Raw genomic sequence first — 23,870 nt, forward strand, 5'->3', positions numbered from 1 at the left:
TAGTCGGGACCATGGTAGTACAAGGCTGTACAATTTTCTTTTGGTACTTAAGATTGAAAGAATTATAGAATAATTATAAATGAGTTTTAACATCCTCTAGCTTGTTATTATGGATGATATTAAAAATCACATGGAATGACCACAAAAGGGTCAATTGATAAAGTTGAAAGTAAAATGATTAAGGAGAACAAAATTACTCAAGGTGTGGACAAACCTTCAAATATATGGTTGCATGTGGAGGACATGGCTTTGCAAATGTGTTTCCTATTTGAGACTAAGGCAAAACTTTTATGAGTGAGAAAAGTAGATCTTGATAATAAATCATACATGAATCAATATTAAAAGTTGTTAAAAAGTAACATGATTACTTAAAAAATGTTTTATTACTTTAAGTTTTAATCAATATTTTTTAAATCAAACTAGTTGGTCAAGTGTCATAGATATTTGTTCACGGCTCAAATTTAACTATAGTTGAATAAGTAATAATTAAATATGTATTTTAATTTTAATATTTCATATGTTAAATCTTATTTTAAAGAAAAATAATATTTATATTTATAACTTTATAAAATTTAAAATTACTCATAAAATATGGTTAATACTTAACAAGAGAATGGGAAAGGAAAATGTGTAGCACTAATTTTAGCATTTACATCCGCAAATGCAACAAAAGCAACACAATAATATATTAAGCAAAGGAGACAAAGTTAGATTAGAGAGGCACAGAAGGTACATACTAGGTTACGACCTACTAACTTGTAGCTAAACATAAAATATTAAGAAAAGGAGCAAAAAAATAACGTTAAAATTTGACCTAATCATATATGAATATAAGGCTGTCATGTTGCTTGGTTTAAAGGATAAAATCTTGATCTAAATATTTGTTAAAATTAAACCTAAAAGTGTGAATCTCTCCTTGCTATAAACAATTCCACTGCAACCTGATTCCCTTCCCTCAGTATGTTAATGGCTTCGGAAGTAACATTGTAAAAGCATGACATTAACAGTGATTTACCTAACCTAAAATAATTACACACTATTACTTCTGGAACCATTCCTATAGCTATATGTATATATGTGTTGCAAATAAACATCTTGAAGCCAACCAAATATGCAGCTTAGATGTCTTCATCCTCCTGCCAATTTACACATACCAAGGTGATTGCAATTCTTTGAATGACTTGTGACTAAAATCTGGCCACAACTGATATCTGATGCTGATAAGTGGGGCCAAGCTTATGTCAGTCTGAATACTTTAGAAAACCTTAATGCAAATAAGGCAAATGATAGGAACCTCTATCGAAATAGTTCTGGGAATGACCACATTATGAACCTTGCAAAAATGTCAGATTCCAGAAACTCAATATGTGCAGCTCGACCAATGAATGAGTTTAAATTCTTGCCATAGGTAGTGGCATCAAAATTGACATCACAACGCATGAAAACTCGATGTTCAGAGGGATTGGCACGAATTTGGTCCAAACAATCATTCAGCATCTCTAGGAACAATCTACTCTTCTTGGAATTGTCATGTGAAGCAGCTTGGCATGATTCAATTCTAGCAGAATGGTAGGGTACATAACCATCCTGAAAAAATACATAATCAGTTGGCAGCAAACCAATTAAATTCCTAAAAAGCAAGCATAAGATATAGCAGAAAACAAAAACTGGAAAAGGGAAAGAGGATTTACTTGAATAACTTAAAAATAAATACCTTGTTGTACAAACTCTTCCATAAAAATTGTGAGGGCTTATTCTCATGTATGTTTTCTTGCTTTCAAAGATTTGTTGATGAAACAATAAACTTATATTTTTTTACTGTTTCTTAGACAAATATTTGAAAACAAAAAAAAAATTGACAATAAAGTGGAATTTTTGTATTTTAAAAAGGGAAAACAAATTTTTTTTCTCAAACCAAATGACCCGTAGTATTTCATTTGACGTCAATTAGGAAAGATAAAATACTTCAGACATTTCAAAATCTTTCTAGTTTTGAATATAGATTGAGTTCCACAGCCAGCATTTTGGTTTCTATTTTGGATTCATCTCAGGTGCACCATGATCATAAGACACTTCGTAAAATTAATTATGTAATAGAAGATCAAGCTTCGCATGCATTTATAAATCCATCAATTAAGTCCAATTTTAAAAATCTCATATCCACAATATATATTCACTGCTAAGTGTGACAGTACAGAGCATTTCTAGAAATGATTTTAGGGGTCACAAGACAAGGGAAAACCTGAGGGGAAGATAGCAACACAGTATTCCTAAAATGATCCAAGGTCTTTTGCTGAAAAAGAAGAAACAGAGAAACGTAAAGTAATATTAGAACCTCATCAAAGTAATTAAATACATAAACATAAGGATGATCAAGGCCGCTGACGCAAAAAACTAATACTCCTGTTCAGTTTTAGGGATTTCTCAAGGAGACCACTCATTTTCACTTTAAAAAAAATTACTAATATGAACATTGAATTAGCCGTTGTCATCTATTTTTTATGCCAATGCATCTTCACTACAACCCCTGCTCATGTTTTACAGCCAACAATGTATGGATCAATTTTTTGGTAGAATTATTGGTACAAAAATTAGTAATTCAACATTAACACAATAACTTCTAACATATTATACAAAACATGGTTCTGGTAGCCAAAATTGAAAGTGCAGGGTCAGAAACATGCGTGGGAACACCCACAAACACACACATAACACTTAAATGTATCCTTTACATAACAGTGTATTTACAGTATATGTACTTATGAAGTATTGATTAACTTATTGTAGGATATAATTTCAAAGAAAATTAGCATTGGGTTTAGAAAAAGTCATTATGCCGATCATAGCCAGATTTTTCAAATCACATCAATGTTATGCATCATTTTCACATACAAGGAAAGATTACTAGATCAACAACTTGGATTTCATATCCAAATAGTTATTAAAGATTAAGCATAACAGATGCTTATAATATAATAGTGTTGTTGGTAACAACTAACAGTGATTACATATCAAAATAAGTTATTCAAGAGAACAATATTTTAAGCTTCTGGCTGATAAAAGTTACTTTGAGCTTATATGTGTCATTTGATTCCAACCTTGGTAGAACAATTTCCTCACCTTACACAACTTATAGAGAAATGTATTTTGGATATCTGGATCATCAGTGAAGGTGAGCTGACGAATACACTGCATGCCTTTAAGTTTCTTCAAAAGCCATAATCCAGAATTAAACAAAGAGTTTGAACTGTAAAGATACCCTAAATGTGGACCAGATACTGAAACATATGTATATAGATATCTTAGAAATGGCTCCATCATGCTTTCTGCGAAAATAGAACAGAGTTTAGCCCATAATGTCAAACAGATGAACCCCACCCATCACTTCAAAAATTATGACCTACCTGCTATCGCTGCTCTTATAATGAGGTTACCAATAGAATGTCCAACAAAACTTAACCTAATATCTCCCAAATTTCTATATCTTGAGGCTTTGTCCATTTTCTTTTTAACGAAAGAAATAACTTCCTGAGCTAGTCGTTGTCCCATTTCTCTGAAGTCTCCTGATGTTCTATCTTCATTAGCCTCAGACATAAGAAATTTTACCTCAGGATCTATCAAAAGCCATTGATTTCGAATAAGTCGTAAATCCAGATGATGCCCCTACAACATTTTAGGTGATGTAGAATAAACATTAAACCAAAATAAAAAATGATACAAACATACAATAAATCTGCCAATGTCATGCTTTGATGCAATTCTTTATATAGCCAGCCCTAAGCCTGGATAAAAGAGCATGGTTGTGTTAGGAAGTTGACAACCAACATAAAACTTTATGACAAGGATAAACCATGTTATTGTTTTAATGTTAGGTGTTAGAATAAGTATTTAGTTAAAGTAGATTACTTAGTTATCCATTAATTAGTTACATTAGTGAGATAGTTAGTTTGGTGAGATAGTTTGAATAACACATGTTGCCTATAAATAAAAGGGAAGGTTAAGATAAGGATAGCAGTTGAATTGAGAGAGGATTGGGTGGAGCCTTTGGGCATTGGGAGAGAACTAGATCTCTTGAATACTTAGATTGTACTGAACTTTCTGTTAATAAAGAGAGTTTTTCTTCAATATCTGAATCAGTTTCTATTAACTGGTATCAAGCTCTAATAAGAAAATAGAAGCAAAAATGAATTTATTAAAATCAAGAATCACAATGGCAGAGATGACGAAGAAATGGATCTTTTCTGGGTTGAAAAGATTCAGGGAGGTCCTATATTTGGCATGAGCAGAGAGCCTAGGACTGATTTGATAACAATAATGGAGGGTTAGGGTTTCGGTTTTATGAACAACCCACTTGATTTGATTTCTCCCATGAAGTTGAGTGGGTCAACAGCTGTAACAAAATTTTGCCTCTCAAGTGAGACAGCCAGCCTGCTCCTACCTGAACAACCAGACTATGGTGCATGTGTGGTGGCCACGGCTACATCAGAGATGGTGATGAAAGCAGAACAAGTCATCGTTCAACAATTTCAACACCAAAGCATAACTGGTGAGAAGGGAGCATGGACAAGATGGGAAGTTCCTAGGATAAGGCAATTTTTTATAATATTTTTAATTCAATCTTTTTTTTTTTCTTCTCCATTTGGACCAATCCACCTACTCAACTTCTTATATTTAAAGTTATTGGTGTATCTACTCCAACGATACTATTGGTCCGTATCATTATGGAAGAAGATTCGGGTAAAATATGCACTTCCTCGGGAATGAAAAAAAATCGATCTACTTTGATTTGGTATTTTGGCTTAAATTCTTTAACTCCTTGATACTCAATTTAAAAATCCTCTTTTTTAAAAATGGAATTTATTCCTATAGTCCTATATTTTGTAATTCCTGAACTCTGCGTTCGGTATTGAGGATCATCGAAATAAGCAAGCCCAACTCACTGATGTGGTTGAGTATCAAGAAAAAAGGGCTGTCTTGGAGCTCATGAACTCTCCCAAATTTCAAATTTTTGGTAGTAGTGAGTACAGTGCACAAGAAGGTGCTAGTATTGCAAATTTCCCACATTATTGTGGATGATGCTTTAGTCGAATTTGGAAGAAAGAATGTCTTAAGAGTTTCTTATTTGACCCAGGTGGAATTCATGAGGTTGAGGGTTAGTGGGCATATCACTACTGAAATCCAGATCAAGAATTTAACAAACCTTGCCTATGTTGTGTTCTTGTTGGGATGTGCAGAACTGGTAGATGAAATAAAGAAGCAGAGTGAAGGTTGAATTAGTATAGCAGCAGCAAGAGTGGGGAGGAAGTACAATACAGTTGCTATGTTTGGCAGTATCATTGATGCTATTGTCCAAAAGGTGGCCACTTCACTAGATGTTGGGCAACGGCTTGTTTTGGTGCTTCATGGGGAAACTTATGCTACTATTGCTTGCATTTCTAGTTAAGGGGAAAAGAGACAGTCAATTGTTATGCTTTAGAAAGTGGGACCCTTGTAGAAATAGGGAAAAAGAGACAGACAATTCTCTTCGCAGCTTTGGGTTTAAAACATGCAAGTGTGACTCATTTCTATTCATACTTTCCATTGCAAACTACTGTATCTACATTCTGGTTTATGTAGATGACTTTCTCATCACAGGAAACTCTCCTAACCAAATTCAGTAGCTTACAGCAAAGTTAAATTCTATCTTTGCCCTGAAGCATTTAGGTAACATAGACTACTTTGTAGGAATAGAAGTCAAAACATTTAGAGTTGGACCTTTTTTGCACATGAAAAATGTTATCAACAAAAGCCTTATTGTCTCACATTCCTGCTGATGATTAAATCGTTCATATTCAAACAAAGGCATTGGGGAGTACAATATTCTACTAATTAAGACGCAAACTTCAAGTAGTTGACCAATTTTCAATTACTCAGCCTAATTGAGTTTGAAGGGACAATGTTGTAAACTTAGAATTGTCATTTTAACTGTAATCATTTTAGAATATTCTGTTGTAACAAACTCTGTGATGTCAAACTATTGTTGCTGACAGTTCAAGCTAGGACTGTCTAGTCTATATAAAAAAAGTTTGTACTCTTTCAAGTTAGTTAGAAATTGAATTTTTCCCTTTCTTCTCTCTTTCCTTTCTCTCACTGTGTTTCTAACAACAACCAACCAGTGATTTACGTTTACTTGACCCAATCTTAATATAATAGGTTGGGTATATCCAACAAACTCGAGACCTAAATAAAATAAATGGTATTGTTTTGACAAAATTCCATTAGTGTATGACTTGCCTGAAATCCATGCACAAAGACAACAATCTTCAACACACGAGTACTACTTTGTGGTGCAGATGTCTTGCTTGCAGTGTCCAAGTTGAGACTGTTTATAAGTGCTACATGTCTCAAGTATGAATTTTCACTGATAGTACGTCGAGGTGCATTCATCACACGTTCCACACTCACAATTGGTATACGTGACGGATCTCCAAATATATGCATGTCTTGAATTGAACGGTTGTTTATCTGCATAAATATAATCCATTAATAGGCCATATGTATATTAAAAAGAGGAGCAGGTGGTCCACATGAATTGATAACTACCCTCATTTGTGCAATGCTCCTTCGATGAAGTTCTGCACGAGTAGTTGCAGTCTGAAGAGGCTGTATGATTTATCAGACCAAAAAAAAGATATCGCTTTTAGTTATTTGCACCAAAATTATGTTCACCAAGCTCCTTCTTTTCTAAGCAACTTTTCTATTATTAAGAATACATAGGAGGCACAAGTACTTACATCGTCAGATAGTTTCCACAAACTGGAAACTCTTCTGTGTACCCCACGATGGGAAGACTCATCACTCCCACTGTTTATATAATGATGAGGCATCTCAACCTTAGAGTACACCATCCATATTGACCATTCAGCTTTCCGATCCTTAGCCCATGTATCATGCAAAAATTCTAGAATCTTTGTTTTGTTCTCCCTAGAAACATGAATATTATAGTTGAGTAAACAACGTTACATTTTTTTTATATATACTAATGCATGGGGAATGAAAAATAACACATTATAATTGTCAGATAGTTAATTGGAGCATTCTCGTGTTATATGCATGTCAACATGTGAAATACTGAATGTAGATTTGTGTGCAGAAATATCATTTGAAACCAAGTATAGAAAACAATGAACGAGTGAAACAGAAGCTAATGATGACATTAAGCTGCTCCCAGACACTGTTCCATAATAGATCAAATGAGCAATTCATGATATATACTAATGGACTGGTAATGACAAATGACACAAATTATGATTGTGAGATAGTTAACTGGAGCATTCTCATGTTATAAGCATGTCAACATGTGAAATACTGAACGTGGATTTGCATGCAGAAATATCATTTGAAACCAAGTAATGAAGGAAACAGAAGCTAACGATGCCATTAAGCTTTCCCCAGAAAATATTCCATAATAGATCAAATGAGCAATTGAAACCTAATTATATATGCTTGAAAGAAACAAAAAAAAAATGATTAAATACCCATTTTATTCCCTCAAATTGCAAGTGTTTAGCATTTTAGTTCTTGAAGTAAAAAGGGGATAAAATGAGTTAAAAAGAGGTCCTGCACTTTAATTCCTGATTTTACAAAACGACATTCACTTTAATTTTTTTATATATATAAAACATTAAAAAATGAAATAAGAAAAAGACTAAAATGGGTGATTTTCAAAACATTAAAGAATAAAGTGAGAATTATATGAAGTTAAGGATTAAATTGTCTATGCTAACAATTTCAAGGACTAAAATGAGTATTTGCTCAAAAAACAATCTAGAGCTCCAAACCACATTATTATTAATTATACTTGTATCAAAATTGTTAAAAAGTTACAGAAAGAAAAAATAGATCATCGAATCAGATTCAAACGTGAAATTTATTGCAGCATGCATTTTGGTTAATTTTAATGATACATAATACTCTCTATAGTCCTTTTTATAATATATAAATAACTAATTTATCAAAACCAAAGTAAAGTAGTTATATATTATAAATTTATACTATATTCAATAAATACACATAGTATTAAACAATCAAATTAATAACTTATATATTCAATGAATGGATATATTTACTGTTAGAATCTCAGAATATTTGTTATAATCTATCAATAAATATTTGATTTTATTGCTGTCCATAGTCTGATTAAATTATGGGGTAAATATTCTGGAAATTAGGATATTAGTATTTATTGTGCTGATATTGTGATAGGATCTCCCCTATTTCCCTTTTTCTTGTAATATGTCATTATGCATATTATTTTCCCAGCCTTTGCAATTAATACATTTGAAAATGGGTCTATGCTTTAAGAAAAAAAATGCTGATAGTTGTTTTTCATAAAAAAGATTGAAGTAAAAAGCAAACCTATGGAACTTTAGAAATATGTTCCATAAATATGACAATTGATTTCCCACTGCATGATAACAGTACAGGACCTCTTTCTTTGACCAGGAACGAAGCTTTTTAGCTTTCAAAATATCTAGAGCACCATTTCCTCCCTGTACAGGAAGAAGCAATATAATAAATAAAATAATAAAGAACAACATGAAAGGAAAAACAAAATAGAAATATTTTGCAGAATGAACAAAAGCAAGGACCTCAAGACTATTTTGTTGCTTGCCTTGTCCTGAAATTTCAACATCAGTTGTGAACTGATTAGCTTGCAGAATAGAATTTAATAATTTCATATTATTCCTTTTTGATACAAACTCTGAAATATCAATAGCTTGATCAACTGCTTTGCCAAGTTTTTGTAATTCTTCAAGTAATATATCACGAGCTGTTAATAATGCTCTAACAAGCTTGACATTTCTCAACTGTATAGAGGGCGAGGCAACTTCTAAACCCTGGTTAGTGACATAAAAAAGCATTCTGTTAATGCCTGAATAATAACATCCAAAGAATAAAACCAATAGAACAAATATATAAATATCGATTTGATCCCTGATTACAACAATACAAAAACAAACATTTTCATACTTCCAATAAAAACATTTTTTAAATTTCATTCCATTTGTGGTACTGCCTTTCAACATTGTCATCTTATTTTTTATTTTCCACATAACTCTCTAAATCTATATTTTGAACATGACAATATTTCACATGAAATGTTATTATTCCCTGATTTAAACAATAGATTACATAAAAAGTAAAATTCTTAATTTCACTTTTGGTCCCTTTAGTTTGAATCATATGCAATTTTGATCCCTCTAGCTTTTTTTTAGCTAATTAGTCCATCTACTTTTCAAATTAAGTAAATTTGATCTCTTCATTAGTTTTTTCTACTTAAAATCCTAAAATTATTGTATTTTTTTGGCAGATTTCTTTTATATATTTATGATATAAAATAATTCTAAATATTTAGAAGTTAAAAGTTTCATGGGAATTTAATAAGAATTGAAAGATTTTATGAAATAAGAGATTAGGGAGCATATTTGCTTAATTTTAAGAGTAGAGGGACTTAATTAGCTCAAAAGAAACTAAGGGGGCCAAAATTGTAGAGTCCAAACTACAAGGACCAAAGCTGTACTATCTATCATCTGCGTAGAAAATAGGTTCAGAGAAGTTGTCAGCATAAAAGAGTGACCCAGACAGGAGAAGTCCAAATTTAGGATGTGAAGCATGGTTTTCGAGGGGAAAAATCTACATCAATAAGCAGTGCACAGATTTAGGTTGCTTCTTGTCAAGCTCTAGATACTGTGTTGAGAAAGAAGAAAGAGGAACAAGAAACACAGGATGAATCTGCGTCGTGGTTTACACCCCAGAGAATTTTTTTTTTTGTCATTAATACAAGAATAAGTATAATTAAAAGCAAGATTATACAAACATATTTACAAGATTAAAACTGTCCTATTACTGTATTTACATATTTCCAACAGATTTGTAATAAGTATTTTCAATAAAGCCAAATTGATTTGCTCTTCAACAATGATTTCGAAAGAGACATCTAATGTTTAAAACATACTTGGTTCAATGTGTCATTGCTTTTATCAGCAACAAATTCAGAATTGCGAGAATTGCTGAAATAAAGCATGTGATCAGGTTACTCTGTGTAATCAAACATAAAAAGAAAGTTGCAATCAAATATGCTCTTAAGTAAACTTCTCAAAAGAAATAAAAATTCTAAACTGAAGGTCTAATTGATTCATAATGAAGCCAACGGGACAAACCTGGGTACCTTCGATGTGGACTGGTAAGAAGCAGATTTCAGTAAACTGACATGTACGCTGACATCAACCAGCACTGCATGTAAAGCATCAAAATGTACAGGACAATATGAATGTAACCCTAAAAGAGCTTTAGGAGGAATTCGGAATTCATGGACAGCAGCAGGGTAAGCATCCAGAGAAGCTTGCAAATCAGCACTGCAGATGGTGCATTCCAGTCAGTGTTTCACTAAGGCCTTGTTTGGAAGTTTGAAGAAAGAGGACAATAAAGTGTTTGAGAGGTAAGGGAGGGGAGGGGAAGGGAGGTTAGACTCCTTTCTTGTTTGGATGTTAAGAACCCCCTAAAATGAGAGCACTCAAAAAATATAAAAGGGGTTTTGGGGGGAATTTAAAGATCCTTAAACCCCTTCTTATTTTTAAAAGCTATGGTTAGAAAACAATCATCACAAAATAAGAAAATAAGGGACATGATTAGATATCCCATTATATGTAACTGTAAATTAGGGATTCATTTTTATTCCTTCCTATTTATGATTAATTATGTTGTACTATACTATGTGATTATAAATACGATTCATGTGTGAACATATGGCCCACACCATTCATACACTTTCTCTCTACACAGTATCAACAGTTTAGGTTTTTCTCTGATCTCTGCTACAATGCTTTCTCTCTATAACTCTCAAATAAGAGGTCTCTTAGAAGCCTTCCCTTCCCCCCTAAATTGAACTTGCATACATAGCCCAAGGAGATATCAACCAAGAAGGAACAATTGTTTTGCTCCATATTAATAAGCTAATGAATATACTATTATCACTCACCCATTTTCAAATGTAGGAGCAAACATAAGCTCAAACTTCAAAATTACAGCTGTTGTAGGTAAAACCTGCAAATAAGAACCACAACAAAAAAGTTAAATTAGATAATATTGAGCAAAACAGCAAGGTAAGCATAGAATCAAATCATTCTATGTTCCTCTTGCTATAGGGATCCTGTTCCAGCATAAGAATTCAGAACATGATCTAATAGGATCAAACTGAAATTGTGTTGAGACTTGTATCATGACAGTTTTAAACTCCAACAAAGCCATGTTGGTGTGCGGGGCAGATCAAATAAAACACAGACCAACAAAAACTCTGTCCTGATCCAACAATTCAAAGATTTCAAACTATTAGGTGAAGACCCACAAATAGTTTTACATTACATTTCCAAGATGCACTCTCACACAAAGCATGGACAATGCAGCACCCCACCTACCTTGTGCTCAAATTCAACTTTTTTATTAGAACAAGGGGGAAAGGATCAAATTATAGATACCTGATCATATAGGCTGCAATACTATCATGAACTAATAATCCCTAAAAGTTAAGTTGTTAGATAAAGATACATTAGTGGTTTTATATTATATTACAATTACATCACAAATGCTGACCCAAACTTAAACGATTTTAATTGCATCCTGAGAACTAGTTTCACACAAATTCAAACCTAATTTCACCTATCCTGTCCATTCAAACATCCAACACTCCTTGTGATAGTGGTCTTCAACCTATGTCCATGGTGCTTTGCAACTTGCACCTAGCAATGAATTGTAACAAAGCATTGGATTTGCTAACTTTGGATCTCAGCTTTGTGACTCTACTCTGAGCAATTTGAAAATTCTTTTTTGCATTTGACCAATGCTTGATTACTATTTAGAATCAATATAAATTTGACCACATGCAAATCTCAATTTGACAAGCAAGTTCTAGCTGACATCATGTAGAAAAAATAAAATAAGTTTCTTTGATGCATTTGTTGACATAAACATAACATTTGAATAAGTTAATGAACTTGAAAATTAGGTTGGTTGTTTTGGATGTTGATTTTGGGAGCATTTTTGTTGGAGACATAAAACCAATCATTTGTGATTTGTCTGCACATAGCAACTTAAACTTTTGTGAGAGTTAGTCATTGACATTGTATCAGAGCCAATATGATCAAGAGGTCATGGGTTCCATCCAATATTAAAATTGCCTTCTAGAATATGGTAGAGTTGTTTTGCGCATAAACCATGCTTAAAGCCAAAGGGGCTCTTGCATATGAGGGCATGCTAGAGATATAAAACTGACCATGAGCCTTCACGTCTTCACCTGACAACTAAAGTATTTTGAGTTTGTCCTTGACAAGGATAGACAGAATATAGAAATATAATCTCCTTATGATGTGCAAGGGTGAGGAAAAATACAAATATGCTTGTTCCTTTATGTGCAATTCTTGCATTTCTTTGCCATGTCTAGACTGATTATATGCTTGTCTTAGAGGTTTAGGAAATATTTTGATTCACAAATATCAAGATTACAAAGTGGCTTTAAAAGTTTAACCAATTTTACACATGTTAATCAATTGTCATTATGAATAGGAACCCAATCAACTCTTGTTAGCAAGTATAATTGGCAGTAGCAAAGAAAGAAAAAAATATGGTACCCACAGCTGTTAAACTTGAAAACATAAATCTCAAATAGCCCTAAACCTGTTATATATTACAACTAGTTTGCATATCAACTAATTCATAGCCAATGAGTTGTGGATTTTTTCATTATCAAAAGTTCAGAACCACTACATACTAGCTGCATTTGTGCTGGAGTGTATAAACAATTTATGGGAAATTTGATCCTAACCTTCTCATTAGTGAGGTATTGAATTCAATACCCACTATTGGATTCTAACCATATTTCCTTTCCCCACAATACCCTCCAGAAAAAGAAAATGAGAGAGAGATCATCACCTCAAATCTACTAAGTGATAAATTGAATGAGATCATCATACATAAATGAATGTCCTGCCTAGCATATTTTATCCCAAAGGGCTGTGTTGAGAAACTATTGTCTGTATCATCAATCCTCCAAATACCAAATAAATTGCTAGGACCCAGATCAGGAGCTGCAATTAAGAACATTTACTATCTCATCAGTTATTATTAATTCAGCACATACAAAACAGCTTCTGTAAAAGTTTTCTCATGAAGAAATATGTAGGTGCGCAAAGAGAAACATAAAAGTGTGGAAAGTAGTTTCATGAATAACAAAACAAGTGGCTGAGAAAGGTCCTTGGCAAACAACAACACATCATGATTAATGGTGTAACAATTAGAAATTAATAGCCACTAGTTCCACCTTTTCAACTACTTAGGGCCTCAAATTAATATTGTAATGTCCAACCAAATGATAAAATACTATGCCTACAAGTTAATAACACAATTAAAAGAAAAAGTCAAACAATATGATAGTGTCAAACCAAATGATTTCAACATTTCCATTGATAGGCCAATTACACTACTCAACTGCTGGTTAAATAATTGGCAAAACTTAATTGAATACATGGCTACATAGGATAAATAATGATAACAAGTTTCCTCAAACACAAATACAAAAGTAATATAGAGCAATATTGTGACAAATTACCTTCATATTGAACAACTCTAGCTGGAATTCCAAAAGATATTGTTTCATCGTCCTCCCATCTCATAGTAATTTTAATCTGATACCATCTATGTAAAACAAAACATGCATTCAGCTATGTAACCTAGTCAGATTTCCAAACAAAAGTTACAAAAGAATAAAATAGAAATGGATGCATACCCTTGATGAAAAAGGTCAAGATTGTGAAACCTATGAATGTATATTGCAATCTCTTGTACAGCTTCCAACATAGCCACTGCCCTGATCTTAAAAGTGTTGCATTACATCAGGTAGCCTCTCTACTGGCCTAGCTTCTATCTTTCACCGCAACAAACAATCCTAGATATGCACTACGATAACCTGTAACACCACACATATATTTGTCATTATCTTAATCATAATCAGTAAATCCAAGCACCCCCTTTCAGTTCTTATCATATCATATCAATCACATATCACTAATTCTTGACCAAATTAAGCATATTTTGAAAAGAAACATTTGATTGTAATGTGTAACATTCACTCTTAGGCTCTTAGCACCCTCCATGGTCAACAAATGCTGCAGTGCAAATAAGAATAATTATGGGACACATCCTAAGTGAGATACATTAAAGACACGATAAAGGCAATGTTACACAAACAATCAGCATAAACAATCAGCATAGACCGTATATTTAGTAATATTAAATTGATTAATAGTTAAAAAAAACTATGAATATATGTTCTTCTCCACAGTCATTTCCATAATTTCAAAATTAAAAATTGTAGTTACTTTCTTCTAAGGTGGTGAACAAACTTTTATTATGCGGTCACCTCAATATGACTAACGGCGTGTTTAGAGGAGCTTACGGAGGGCTTATGAAAATAACTTATGATTATAATAAGCTTTTTTAGCTCATTTAATTAACTTCTTAGTATATCTTATTAAAATAAGCTCTTTTTTGCTTATTCTAGTAAATTCCATGATCAAATTCATACCATAAACTCTCATGAAAAGAACCTATTGATTAAGCGCTTAATTAACCTGCTTACCAAACGCACCCTAAAAAGTGAGAAGTGTCTGCAACGCATAATCGTGGAACTAAGTTCAATTCACATAATATGAACAGAAAACAAGGTCACCATACGTTATAAATGTTTCCATACATAGATATATCGTAGCAACAAATGATTCGAGATTATAAGAATTAAGTTTGTAAAAGGCACAGAAAAAACTAATATGGTGATTGATTGTGCGTAGTTAACCACGTTTTCACGCGCAAAATAACATGCATATCAAATAAGGTCCTTAACGAATTGGCAAGCACTGGAAATTCTGATAACGAGGCTTCGGGAAAAAGAAAATGAAAGTAAGAATATATAAATAGGAAATGTAAGAGAAACCTGAGATTGGGAATATATGTGAATTGCCATGGTTCGTGCTCTGTGAAGGATGGTTTGGTTGCTCGGAAAGGAGGTAGAAAGAAAGAGAGAAGGGATAAAAGAGGACGAGGATTAAAATCCTCTGGTTCAAAAGTTAGCTGTACATGGTGCAGTTCACAATCTGACCCTTCATTTTTCTAAATTATTTTTTAAAACTATTGCTAAAAGGTAATCACCATTGGATTATAACTGCATGCGGTGCGGTTTAGTTTTGAACTGTAGGGGATCCATTTGTAGAGGACGAACCGCACGGCGGGGTAATCTGGTTTGTTATTTGAACGGTGGCTATTCAACTCCTTTTGTTATTGTTGCACTTTCAATTTCGAGTCTGCTATTAAAATCAGTGATGAATTATAATTTATAATTCCTTCAATGACACACGATGAATTTATATATATTATTTCTTTATAAAAAATTATTAAAAAATTTAGTAAATTAGAAATATTAAATATTTTATTTTTAATAAAAACTTATAATATATTATTTTAACCTATAGCTTTAAGTACTCGTTACAAAAATCATTTATAATATAAATGTTCAAAATCTTATTTTTTGAATTTTTTTTTAGACGTACAGACTTTTCATACTTTCTTAATATTTTTTAATGACTTTCTAAATATAATAAAATTTGAACAAAATAATGAAAGAAATAATTATTTTTTATGAAAATACATTTAATTTGAATTACAATATATTAATGACAAACGAGGATTTTTAAATATGTGTTATAATGATTTTCTATTTAATTTTAATTGCAAGATTTATATTAGATATTTAAAAAATTAAGCCATGATATAAAATTAAATACATAATTAGTGTGCGCATTTTCTATGTTTGATTTTAATATTAATAAGTGATTAGAAATAATATTATTTTTCACTAAAAATAATATTATTTAGTTATTATAATTAAAATTAGTTTTTAAAATTAAATTATCATACATATACATTTTAATTGGTAATTATTTTATTAATATAAGAGCGATAGGAATACATACTCTAAAATATTATAAAAAATAATATTTCAATTAAATATATTAAAAATTATAAATATTTTAAAAAATATAGTTAAATTAATGATAAAAAAAATAAAACACACATAATTTTGATAATTTTTAATAAAATTTAATTAATAATTAAAATGTTAACGTTTTTTATTATTTGTATATTTCGCCATAAATTATGAATACTACATACATTGCTAATTGTACGTAACCTCTCACTGCCTCCTATTTTAAAGTCTAGGCCTACTCTTGTTACTTTTTCATTTTAAGTCAAGGTATAACCATGCTCACAAGCATGTTTCAGTCTCAAAACAAAATATTCTTGATTAAAATATTACCATATCAATATCTTTTTACATTTTTTAGAATCACACCATTGACAAGAAGCTTCTTTTCAACAAACTTCTAAAGGACAATCTTCCAATAATTTAATGAATCTTTCAAATCAATCAAAAATGATTTTTAATTAGGATTAGAAAATATCTTTTACTTTGAAAAATGTTTTCCTTTCAATTGAGTCAAAAAATTATTTTAAAAATATATATAGAGTTTGAAAGTTTTGAATCACGAAACCATAAAGTCATGAGAAAGAAATTAAATCCATGCAAGACATGAATTCAAGTGATTTAATACGAACTTAATACAAAATTGTAATATATAGAGATAAGAACTAAGAATCAAGTAAATGTAGAAGAAATAATTTATGGATTCATGAAACAAATATAAATAAGAAAATTTCTAAATAATGCAATGTGGTTTAAAATTAAGCAAGGTAAATGAATAAAAATCAAAAGATTCATGAAATAATTTTGACAAGAACTTCAAATAAACTCAAGATAAACATTAAGAACGCATTCAATTAAACACAAGAACATTCAATTTTAATCAAACAAACACGAATCAATAAAATCAAAGAATTTAAATTTAAATTTTATTTTAGCTTTGAAATTTGAGGAAAATTTATCTTTTTTTTTCATTCTTGTTCCATTAAGATTATTAACATAATATAAGTCTATTTTTTTCTTACCTTAATCATGATTATGAGGTAAGTTGAAGAAGAATAAATAAATTTTTAACAAGTCCAAGGACTCAAACTTGAAAAGTCCAAAAATTTAAAATGTAAGGTTTCTCATATATTAAAAATAAGGTGTTTCAAAATCTTACTTAAGCTTCAAGAAAACTTAAAAATTTAAAATCTCACAAGGTCAAGAAAGAAGTATGAGAGTTTAGTACAAAAAATATGAGTTCCTATCATATATGTAGGGTTGATGGGTGGCAATCTCAGAGTTATTAAGTGAGACTAATTGAACTAAATTGGTTTCGTCTAATTGTATTGAACCTGGATAGCCAACTTTCCATTAAATATTAACTAATTTACTAACCTCCTATTGAAATTCAAACTAGATGACATGCTAACTTGGATAAGTGTCTCTTTTTGAATAGTGACTATGAATGCTTAAGAAGATGTTAAGTAACCGAACGTCCATTTTCCTCCATTAATTTTATAGTTATTTCAGTTTCCATCTTTTTCCACCAAGTTCATTATCATGAGACCAAAAAGTAAGTGAAATGAGTAACAACAGACAACATATAATACATAAGGCATAGCTTAATAAACATCATAATATTTGTATTTTTTATAGTATATCTTGACCTTGGAAATTTGCTAATAATTAATGCAAATAAGAGGTTATCAGTATATTAAATAGAGATATTAGAAATATAGTTTATGGCGGTATAATTCAAATTTTAAAATTTTAGATTGAATTGAAAAATGATATAATAAAATATTTTTAATATTAAAATTTTTATTGATATATATATATATATATATATAAAGCAAATTTTTATCTTTAATTTAAAATTATAAAACTGATATGTAATTTTAACTTTAATTTTGACTCTTATTTTGTTCAATTTTTTTTATATTTTTCTTTCTTCAATTATAATATATATATATATATATATATTTAATTATTATGCATATAAATAAATATCATTGTTACAATACTATTATGAAATAATAATAATAATAAATCTAATAATAATAATAATAATAATAATAATAATACAAAATATTTATTCATAATATAAAAATTTAAGCTTTTAATTTAATATAATAAAATGTTTCATCAAAATAATAAAAATAAAATATTGTATTCTATATATTACAATGTTATAATTATTCTATTATAAAAAATATATAATTTATGGTTTTATAAACTTATAGATAACTGATTGGTTATTATTTTCTTATTATATATTTCAAGATATTTTATTATTATGATAATAAAACAATATTTTATCATTTGTATTTTTATTATTTTATAATATAATTATCATAATAAATATAAATAAAAAATAATAAGATAATAATAACTGATTGGTTATAGCTAAATTTATACAAAAAAATATATAGTAAAATGTTTTATTGTTTTTAATATTATAGTTTATAGTAATATTATAATAATTATATTTATATATATGTATAATAATTCAACAATATATATTATAGTTGAAGTGAGCAAAACATGTAAATAAAAATTATATGAAATAATAGTCAAAATTAAAGTTAAAATTGGATATTAATTTTTCAATATCAAATGAAAATAAAAGCTTACTTATACACACATGAGAAATATGTAAACACAATACTATGTTTTTTCTTTCTTTATATTTTATGTAAGAGAAAGAGAAGGTATAAAGTTTTCTTGTTACTTACAAATATTTAAAAATTAATATATTTAAAACAAGGATAAAACTGAAAGGAAAAAAAAAAACTCATATCATTATATTATTATATTGTATTTCACTTTATTATATTCCATTTCTATCTGTTCACGATAGATGTGTAAATGAAGTTTAAGTACCTAGTTCTTTGGTTGCCTAAATATTTTATTGGCTAATAGATGCTTTGCAAGGCTTTACACATATTCGATAAAATGTCTTACTAACAAGTTCTTTAAGAAAATTCATTAAGAAATAAAAACTAAAATTCTTATTGGAGATTAAAGTAAAAATTGCATTAAAAATTATAATGAGTATACATTTAAGAAGTTTTAAATACTTTTTTCTTTTAATATTTAAGTAATGTATTGGTTATATTTTTTTGATAGATAATAGTAACTAAAAATTAGCAACGATGGAAAAAATTCTTGTATATAATATTTAAAGATAATATATACCAAAATGTAAAATTTTAGAAAAATTTATGAAAATTCAATAATTGAAATTAGTTAGTTAATTTTAAAATTTATATTTTAATATATAATATTTTTTAATTCTATACTAAAATTAAAGGTTTTGTTAACCTCAACGCTTAAGATTGAAAATAAGTAACTAATAATAGTAAAATTTATATTTATTATATTTTTATAATTTAATACAATAACTAAACCCTAAACCTAAAGGTTAAGATTAAAAAAACCTAAAATTAATTGGATAGTTGTGAACGCATAAAAATTATTGTTTGAAATGCATTGGCTATTGCGGCCATTACACGTATCCATATAGAAAACAAAAAGAAACGTGTCTATTAGTTGGCTTACCTAATACAGAGGAAAAGAACGGATTAATGACTATGCTTTTGCCAAATTGCCATCGAAAATAATTAAGTATCAGTGTAGAGTATAGATTATAGAGCCACAAAGATTCTTTTCAAGGAACACTCCTTTTACATTGCACACACGGGTTGTAGTTCTGTCCGTGAAGTGAATGATCATCAAACAATCATAAAATATTCCGCAGAATCAGATTTGTCAAAATGCATTTAACCATCTTGTAAGAATTTCACCATTCGTTTTTGTTCATTCATTGATTAACAAAAGGAACCAAATTGAAGGAGATCGATGTGGGTGGTAGGAAGAGAATAGCATCCCAAACCTATGGCATATGCTAGTGGCATGCTGGTGAGACTCTCAAAGACTCAACTCCACCTTAGAGGGTTATTATTATGGTCATACCTACTTGAAGGAGATCGATGTTGGTGGCTTCAGTGAATTTATACCCTCCGTATGTATACAAAAAAGCGATGCTTTTCCTTCCATTTTTTGTGTGTACCTGTTTATCCTTTTCTATCTGTATACTAACTAACAATAGTATCAATAAAGTGGAAAAAAATGATGGTGCTGTCCTTCCAATGATAATAATAATAATGCTGATGTCGCACGTTTTCAAAATATAATTTAAAGCATAAGGATAAATTCGTAAGCATTCTTTTTTGTGTGTTATGGCCATAAGTACTCTCATGGTTCTTTTCTATATGTCTTTGATGGATAATGTGTACGCAAGTTCGCGGTGGTTTTGTATATATTTTCATTGTAAGTTCTTCAAGGTGTGGATAGCAGTTAAATGCAAGTGTTTGAAAACAAAGTTTTATTATTGTTCAGACGAAAACAATTGGGCTGTCTATACCATATGGGATAAAATAATTTTGAAAAAAATATGATAAATATGGTATAATGTGACAGAAAAATCTAACAACTGATATTAGAAGTACACCTTTCAAAATTAAAGAGCAATTCACTAGAAAAGAAAATATTGCTGACCCTTAACATATATGTCCACGTTCAATTTGCACGGAAGTCCAAATTATTGACTTTTGACCTTTGTAGTGTCACTTGGTCAAACCACGTTTTCCCCCTCTCCTACCCACGTGTCCTCCTTCTATTTGGCGTGGCTCAACCTCTTCTCTACGCATTTGACTCATCGTCATGCCTCTTCTTTCTTACATATTTCACAATTCCCAATTTAGATGGGAGAGGGACATTTTCATCTCTTACACAAATATTCTCTCCTTTCTTGTTCTTGAAATTATTAGAAAATTGAGTCTAAAGAAAGGAAAAATCTAACAATACATTCTTTTGTTTGTATACATTCTTTATACATATAAAATGGGTCAAATTTTTTGTTTTATAAATTTATTTTAGCCTTTTGAATTATTGATCAATTAAAAAGTGTTTTGAATTCAAATCCGAACACACTAATCTTTGCCTAAAAGACTACTAAGTCTCGTGTGAATGTTATGTATGGCTTTGGGATTTCCTCCGATGGACAGTTTTCAGTTACAGTAATTACCTTTTATGTTTTGTTTGCTTACTTTTTATGTTTTGTTGTTATTTTGAAAATTGACTTGGGTGGGACTTGTTCTGAACCTGATCCTCGAGGACCACAACGTAAAAAAGGACAAGAAATCGTATCTCCGGTTTTGAAATTACGAGCGACTAAGCTTGTAATTGATAATTATTCCATCGGCTCTGTTTTTGAGTTTGAGTTTTAGTAGTGTAAGTAGTGTTAGAAAAGTTTTGATTTATAAGAAAGCTTATAAAAATTTAAAAGTATTTAATATTTTTTATATTTGTCTTTATTCATTATTAAATATTCATTACTATGTGCTTTTGGTTCATGTGAAGAACTAAATGTATTCTTTCAAACTTGTTTGAATTTTAGATAAACTTTCAATAAAATTCTGATAAAAAAATCAATATAAAAATAAATAGAATTAGAATTATCTTATTTCCAAAAAGTCATTGGTTATCTTCTTTGATAAATATTATTTTAAAAATTGAAATAAAACTATAAAAAAATAATTTCGAAAAAGTTCAGTTGTTGAGTCCTTTTCTCAGCTGTCCTCACCCACGTGTATGGGGGGATTTATACTCAAAACTTTTTAATAGAATATGGAAAACGTTGCCCTCTTTGACGAGTGTCTACAGATACACGGGATTGGGTTTGAAAGAAGACAACTGAGTATGGACCACTCTGTCTTTTAAATTTGTCAATACCAAGATATGTCATCAATTCAAGTCTTACAGATTACTTCAAAGCGTTAGTTGGGTGAAATCAATTTTATTATCATATTAAAGAGAATAAATATAAATTTCTTATAAGACTCTTTGAATTCTATGATTTTCTCTGCAAAAAAAAAAAGTGATACAGATAAGCACATATACGCAGAAACTAGAGCAAGAAGATAGTGATGGATCTGTCCTTGCAATAATTTGAATTGTCATATTTTGGAAGTCATTGCTGTTGTCACGGCGTCAACAGAAACCACCCATTTGGGGCATCAAGTGGAGGAAATCGATTCCGAAACTTTTAATCAGCGTAATGGAGATTATATCATGAAATTGCAGGGTGTTTAGCAGACATCATACCATAGCAGAGACGTGCACATGTTAATAATACCATCATTATATCTCAATTATATTTACATAATTCTTTCAGCGATGCTAGGCACAGCGTATCAAATTCATCCTAATATATGGAGCTCTTGTGACTATAAAGCACCAATATGATATGAAATATAAATTACAGAATATGGTACTGTAATAATCAAAGGTATTTTTTTAATAATTAATTTAATAACAGAGTTTGATTTAATTAAAAAATCTTACAAATAGAATTAAAGGGAGTGTAAAATTAGTTAAAAAATTATAAAACTGCATTAAAAGGTATTTATACAATATTTAACGTAAACACAAGTATTAAAAAGTATTAGTGTTTAGAAGTGTGTGCTACCACGCTTCTTAATCATATAAGAATGTGAAAAGTGAAGATCAGCGTAGCACTAGTATTTTGTTTCTCTGACCTCAATTATAGGAAGAAAAACAGAGAAGAGAGGTCAATTTTGACGACTTAAACAATATTAAAATGAAAAAATAGTGAGAAGATGAAGTTAGGGAAAGGAATAAAGGTGTCTTAATCAGAGAGGCATGACTAGTGGTGATAAGAAAAAACAGTGTCCAAATGGATGGACATAAACAAAAACACAGAGTGACCAGCCAGACCACCTTTGATGGTCCACATGCCTATGCCTATGCCTGTAAAAAATTCGATCTTTCTTTCAACCATTTAAATTCACATTTCTCTATCTTTTTCTATCTTTTTAATTATTATTTTCATTTCTTAAAGAGAATATTATATTATATATACAATATCTTCAAAATATAAAAGAGTTTATAATTTTTTAGTTTAGTAATTAAAAAATTTATAGACATACAAAATAAAAAGCTTTAGATAAGTAATCGAGCTTTATTATATTTTTTTACTATTTTATACGGTAAGTATTTGATACAAAATATTTTAATTTTTTAATCTTTTATTCTTATAAATTCTTTTAATATACTAAATAAAAACATATTAAATATATTTTTAAATGAAAAATATAGACTTTTTTAATTTAATACTTACTTTGTTAAGTAGTAGAAAATTACTAAAAAGATAAGTAATAAAAAAATGAAAGAAATCGGATAGATAAATGATTTTTGTTAAAAAAATTATATGATATTATATAATAATATGCATTGATAATATTAAATAATAAAATTGTGAATAAAATTTATTATTATTTTTAATCATACTCTTAAATATGTATTAAAAAACCGTTTAATTCAAAATATATACATTTATTATGATTAAAAGATAAAAAACATTTAATAACTTATTTATTTAATAAATATTCCAGGAACTTCAATATTTAAACTTTAAATTGAATAATATAAAAATATAAGAATTATTTATTTTAATAATTTTTACTATTATTAATTATTTACATTTAATTTTAAAATTAAAATTTACTTTTTATTTTTCTTTGGCACTTTACCTTTTATGTAAAGTGAGCCACTTTTTGTTCAGTAAATTCCTGTTCCTGAGCCATCGTTGAATTACATGTTGCCACGCAACAAACCCTTGACTTCTCGTCTCTTCTTTCTCTATTTAATCCATGTCATATCTTTCTCCCAGACAATGCCATTCTTTGCTCTTTTCTCTCATTCCAATATCTCTGCTCCTTTCACCATTAACTAC

The 23,870-nt window shown here is 29.8% G+C and overlaps 1 protein-coding gene across 5 annotated transcripts; it reads right to left on the reverse strand.

Moving 5' to 3' along the window:
* Positions 1–804: 804 nt before the first annotated feature.
* LOC113874967 (protein FAM135B-like) lies at positions 805–15,091 on the reverse strand. Of its 5 annotated transcripts, XM_027513308.1 has the most exons (17): positions 15,023–15,084; positions 13,820–13,999; positions 13,643–13,728; positions 12,967–13,121; positions 11,021–11,085; positions 10,203–10,397; positions 9,998–10,052; positions 8,631–8,879; positions 8,398–8,531; positions 6,774–6,963; positions 6,583–6,642; positions 6,274–6,504; positions 3,405–3,663; positions 3,121–3,326; positions 2,243–2,293; positions 1,334–1,587; positions 954–1,217 (listed from the first exon to the last, which is right to left on the reverse strand). In XM_027513308.1, exons 2-17 carry the CDS (start codon positions 13,888–13,890, stop codon positions 1,145–1,147), a joined length of 2,334 nt encoding a protein of 777 aa, XP_027369109.1. In that variant the 5' UTR covers positions 13,891–13,999; positions 15,023–15,084; the 3' UTR covers positions 954–1,144. The 5 variants fall into 5 exon arrangements, with proteins under 5 accessions (XP_027369110.1, XP_027369111.1, XP_027369109.1 ...); XM_027513309.1 differs by having other exon boundaries at positions 805–1,587; positions 13,820–14,198; positions 15,023–15,073; XM_027513312.1 differs by lacking the exon at positions 10,203–10,397.
* Positions 15,092–23,870: the final 8,779 nt, after the last annotated feature.

Source organism: Abrus precatorius, unplaced genomic scaffold, assembly GCF_003935025.1.
Source record: "Abrus precatorius isolate BTA unplaced genomic scaffold, Abrus_2018 Scaffold8, whole genome shotgun sequence".
NCBI classification, from domain to species: Eukaryota; Viridiplantae; Streptophyta; class Magnoliopsida; order Fabales; family Fabaceae; genus Abrus; species Abrus precatorius.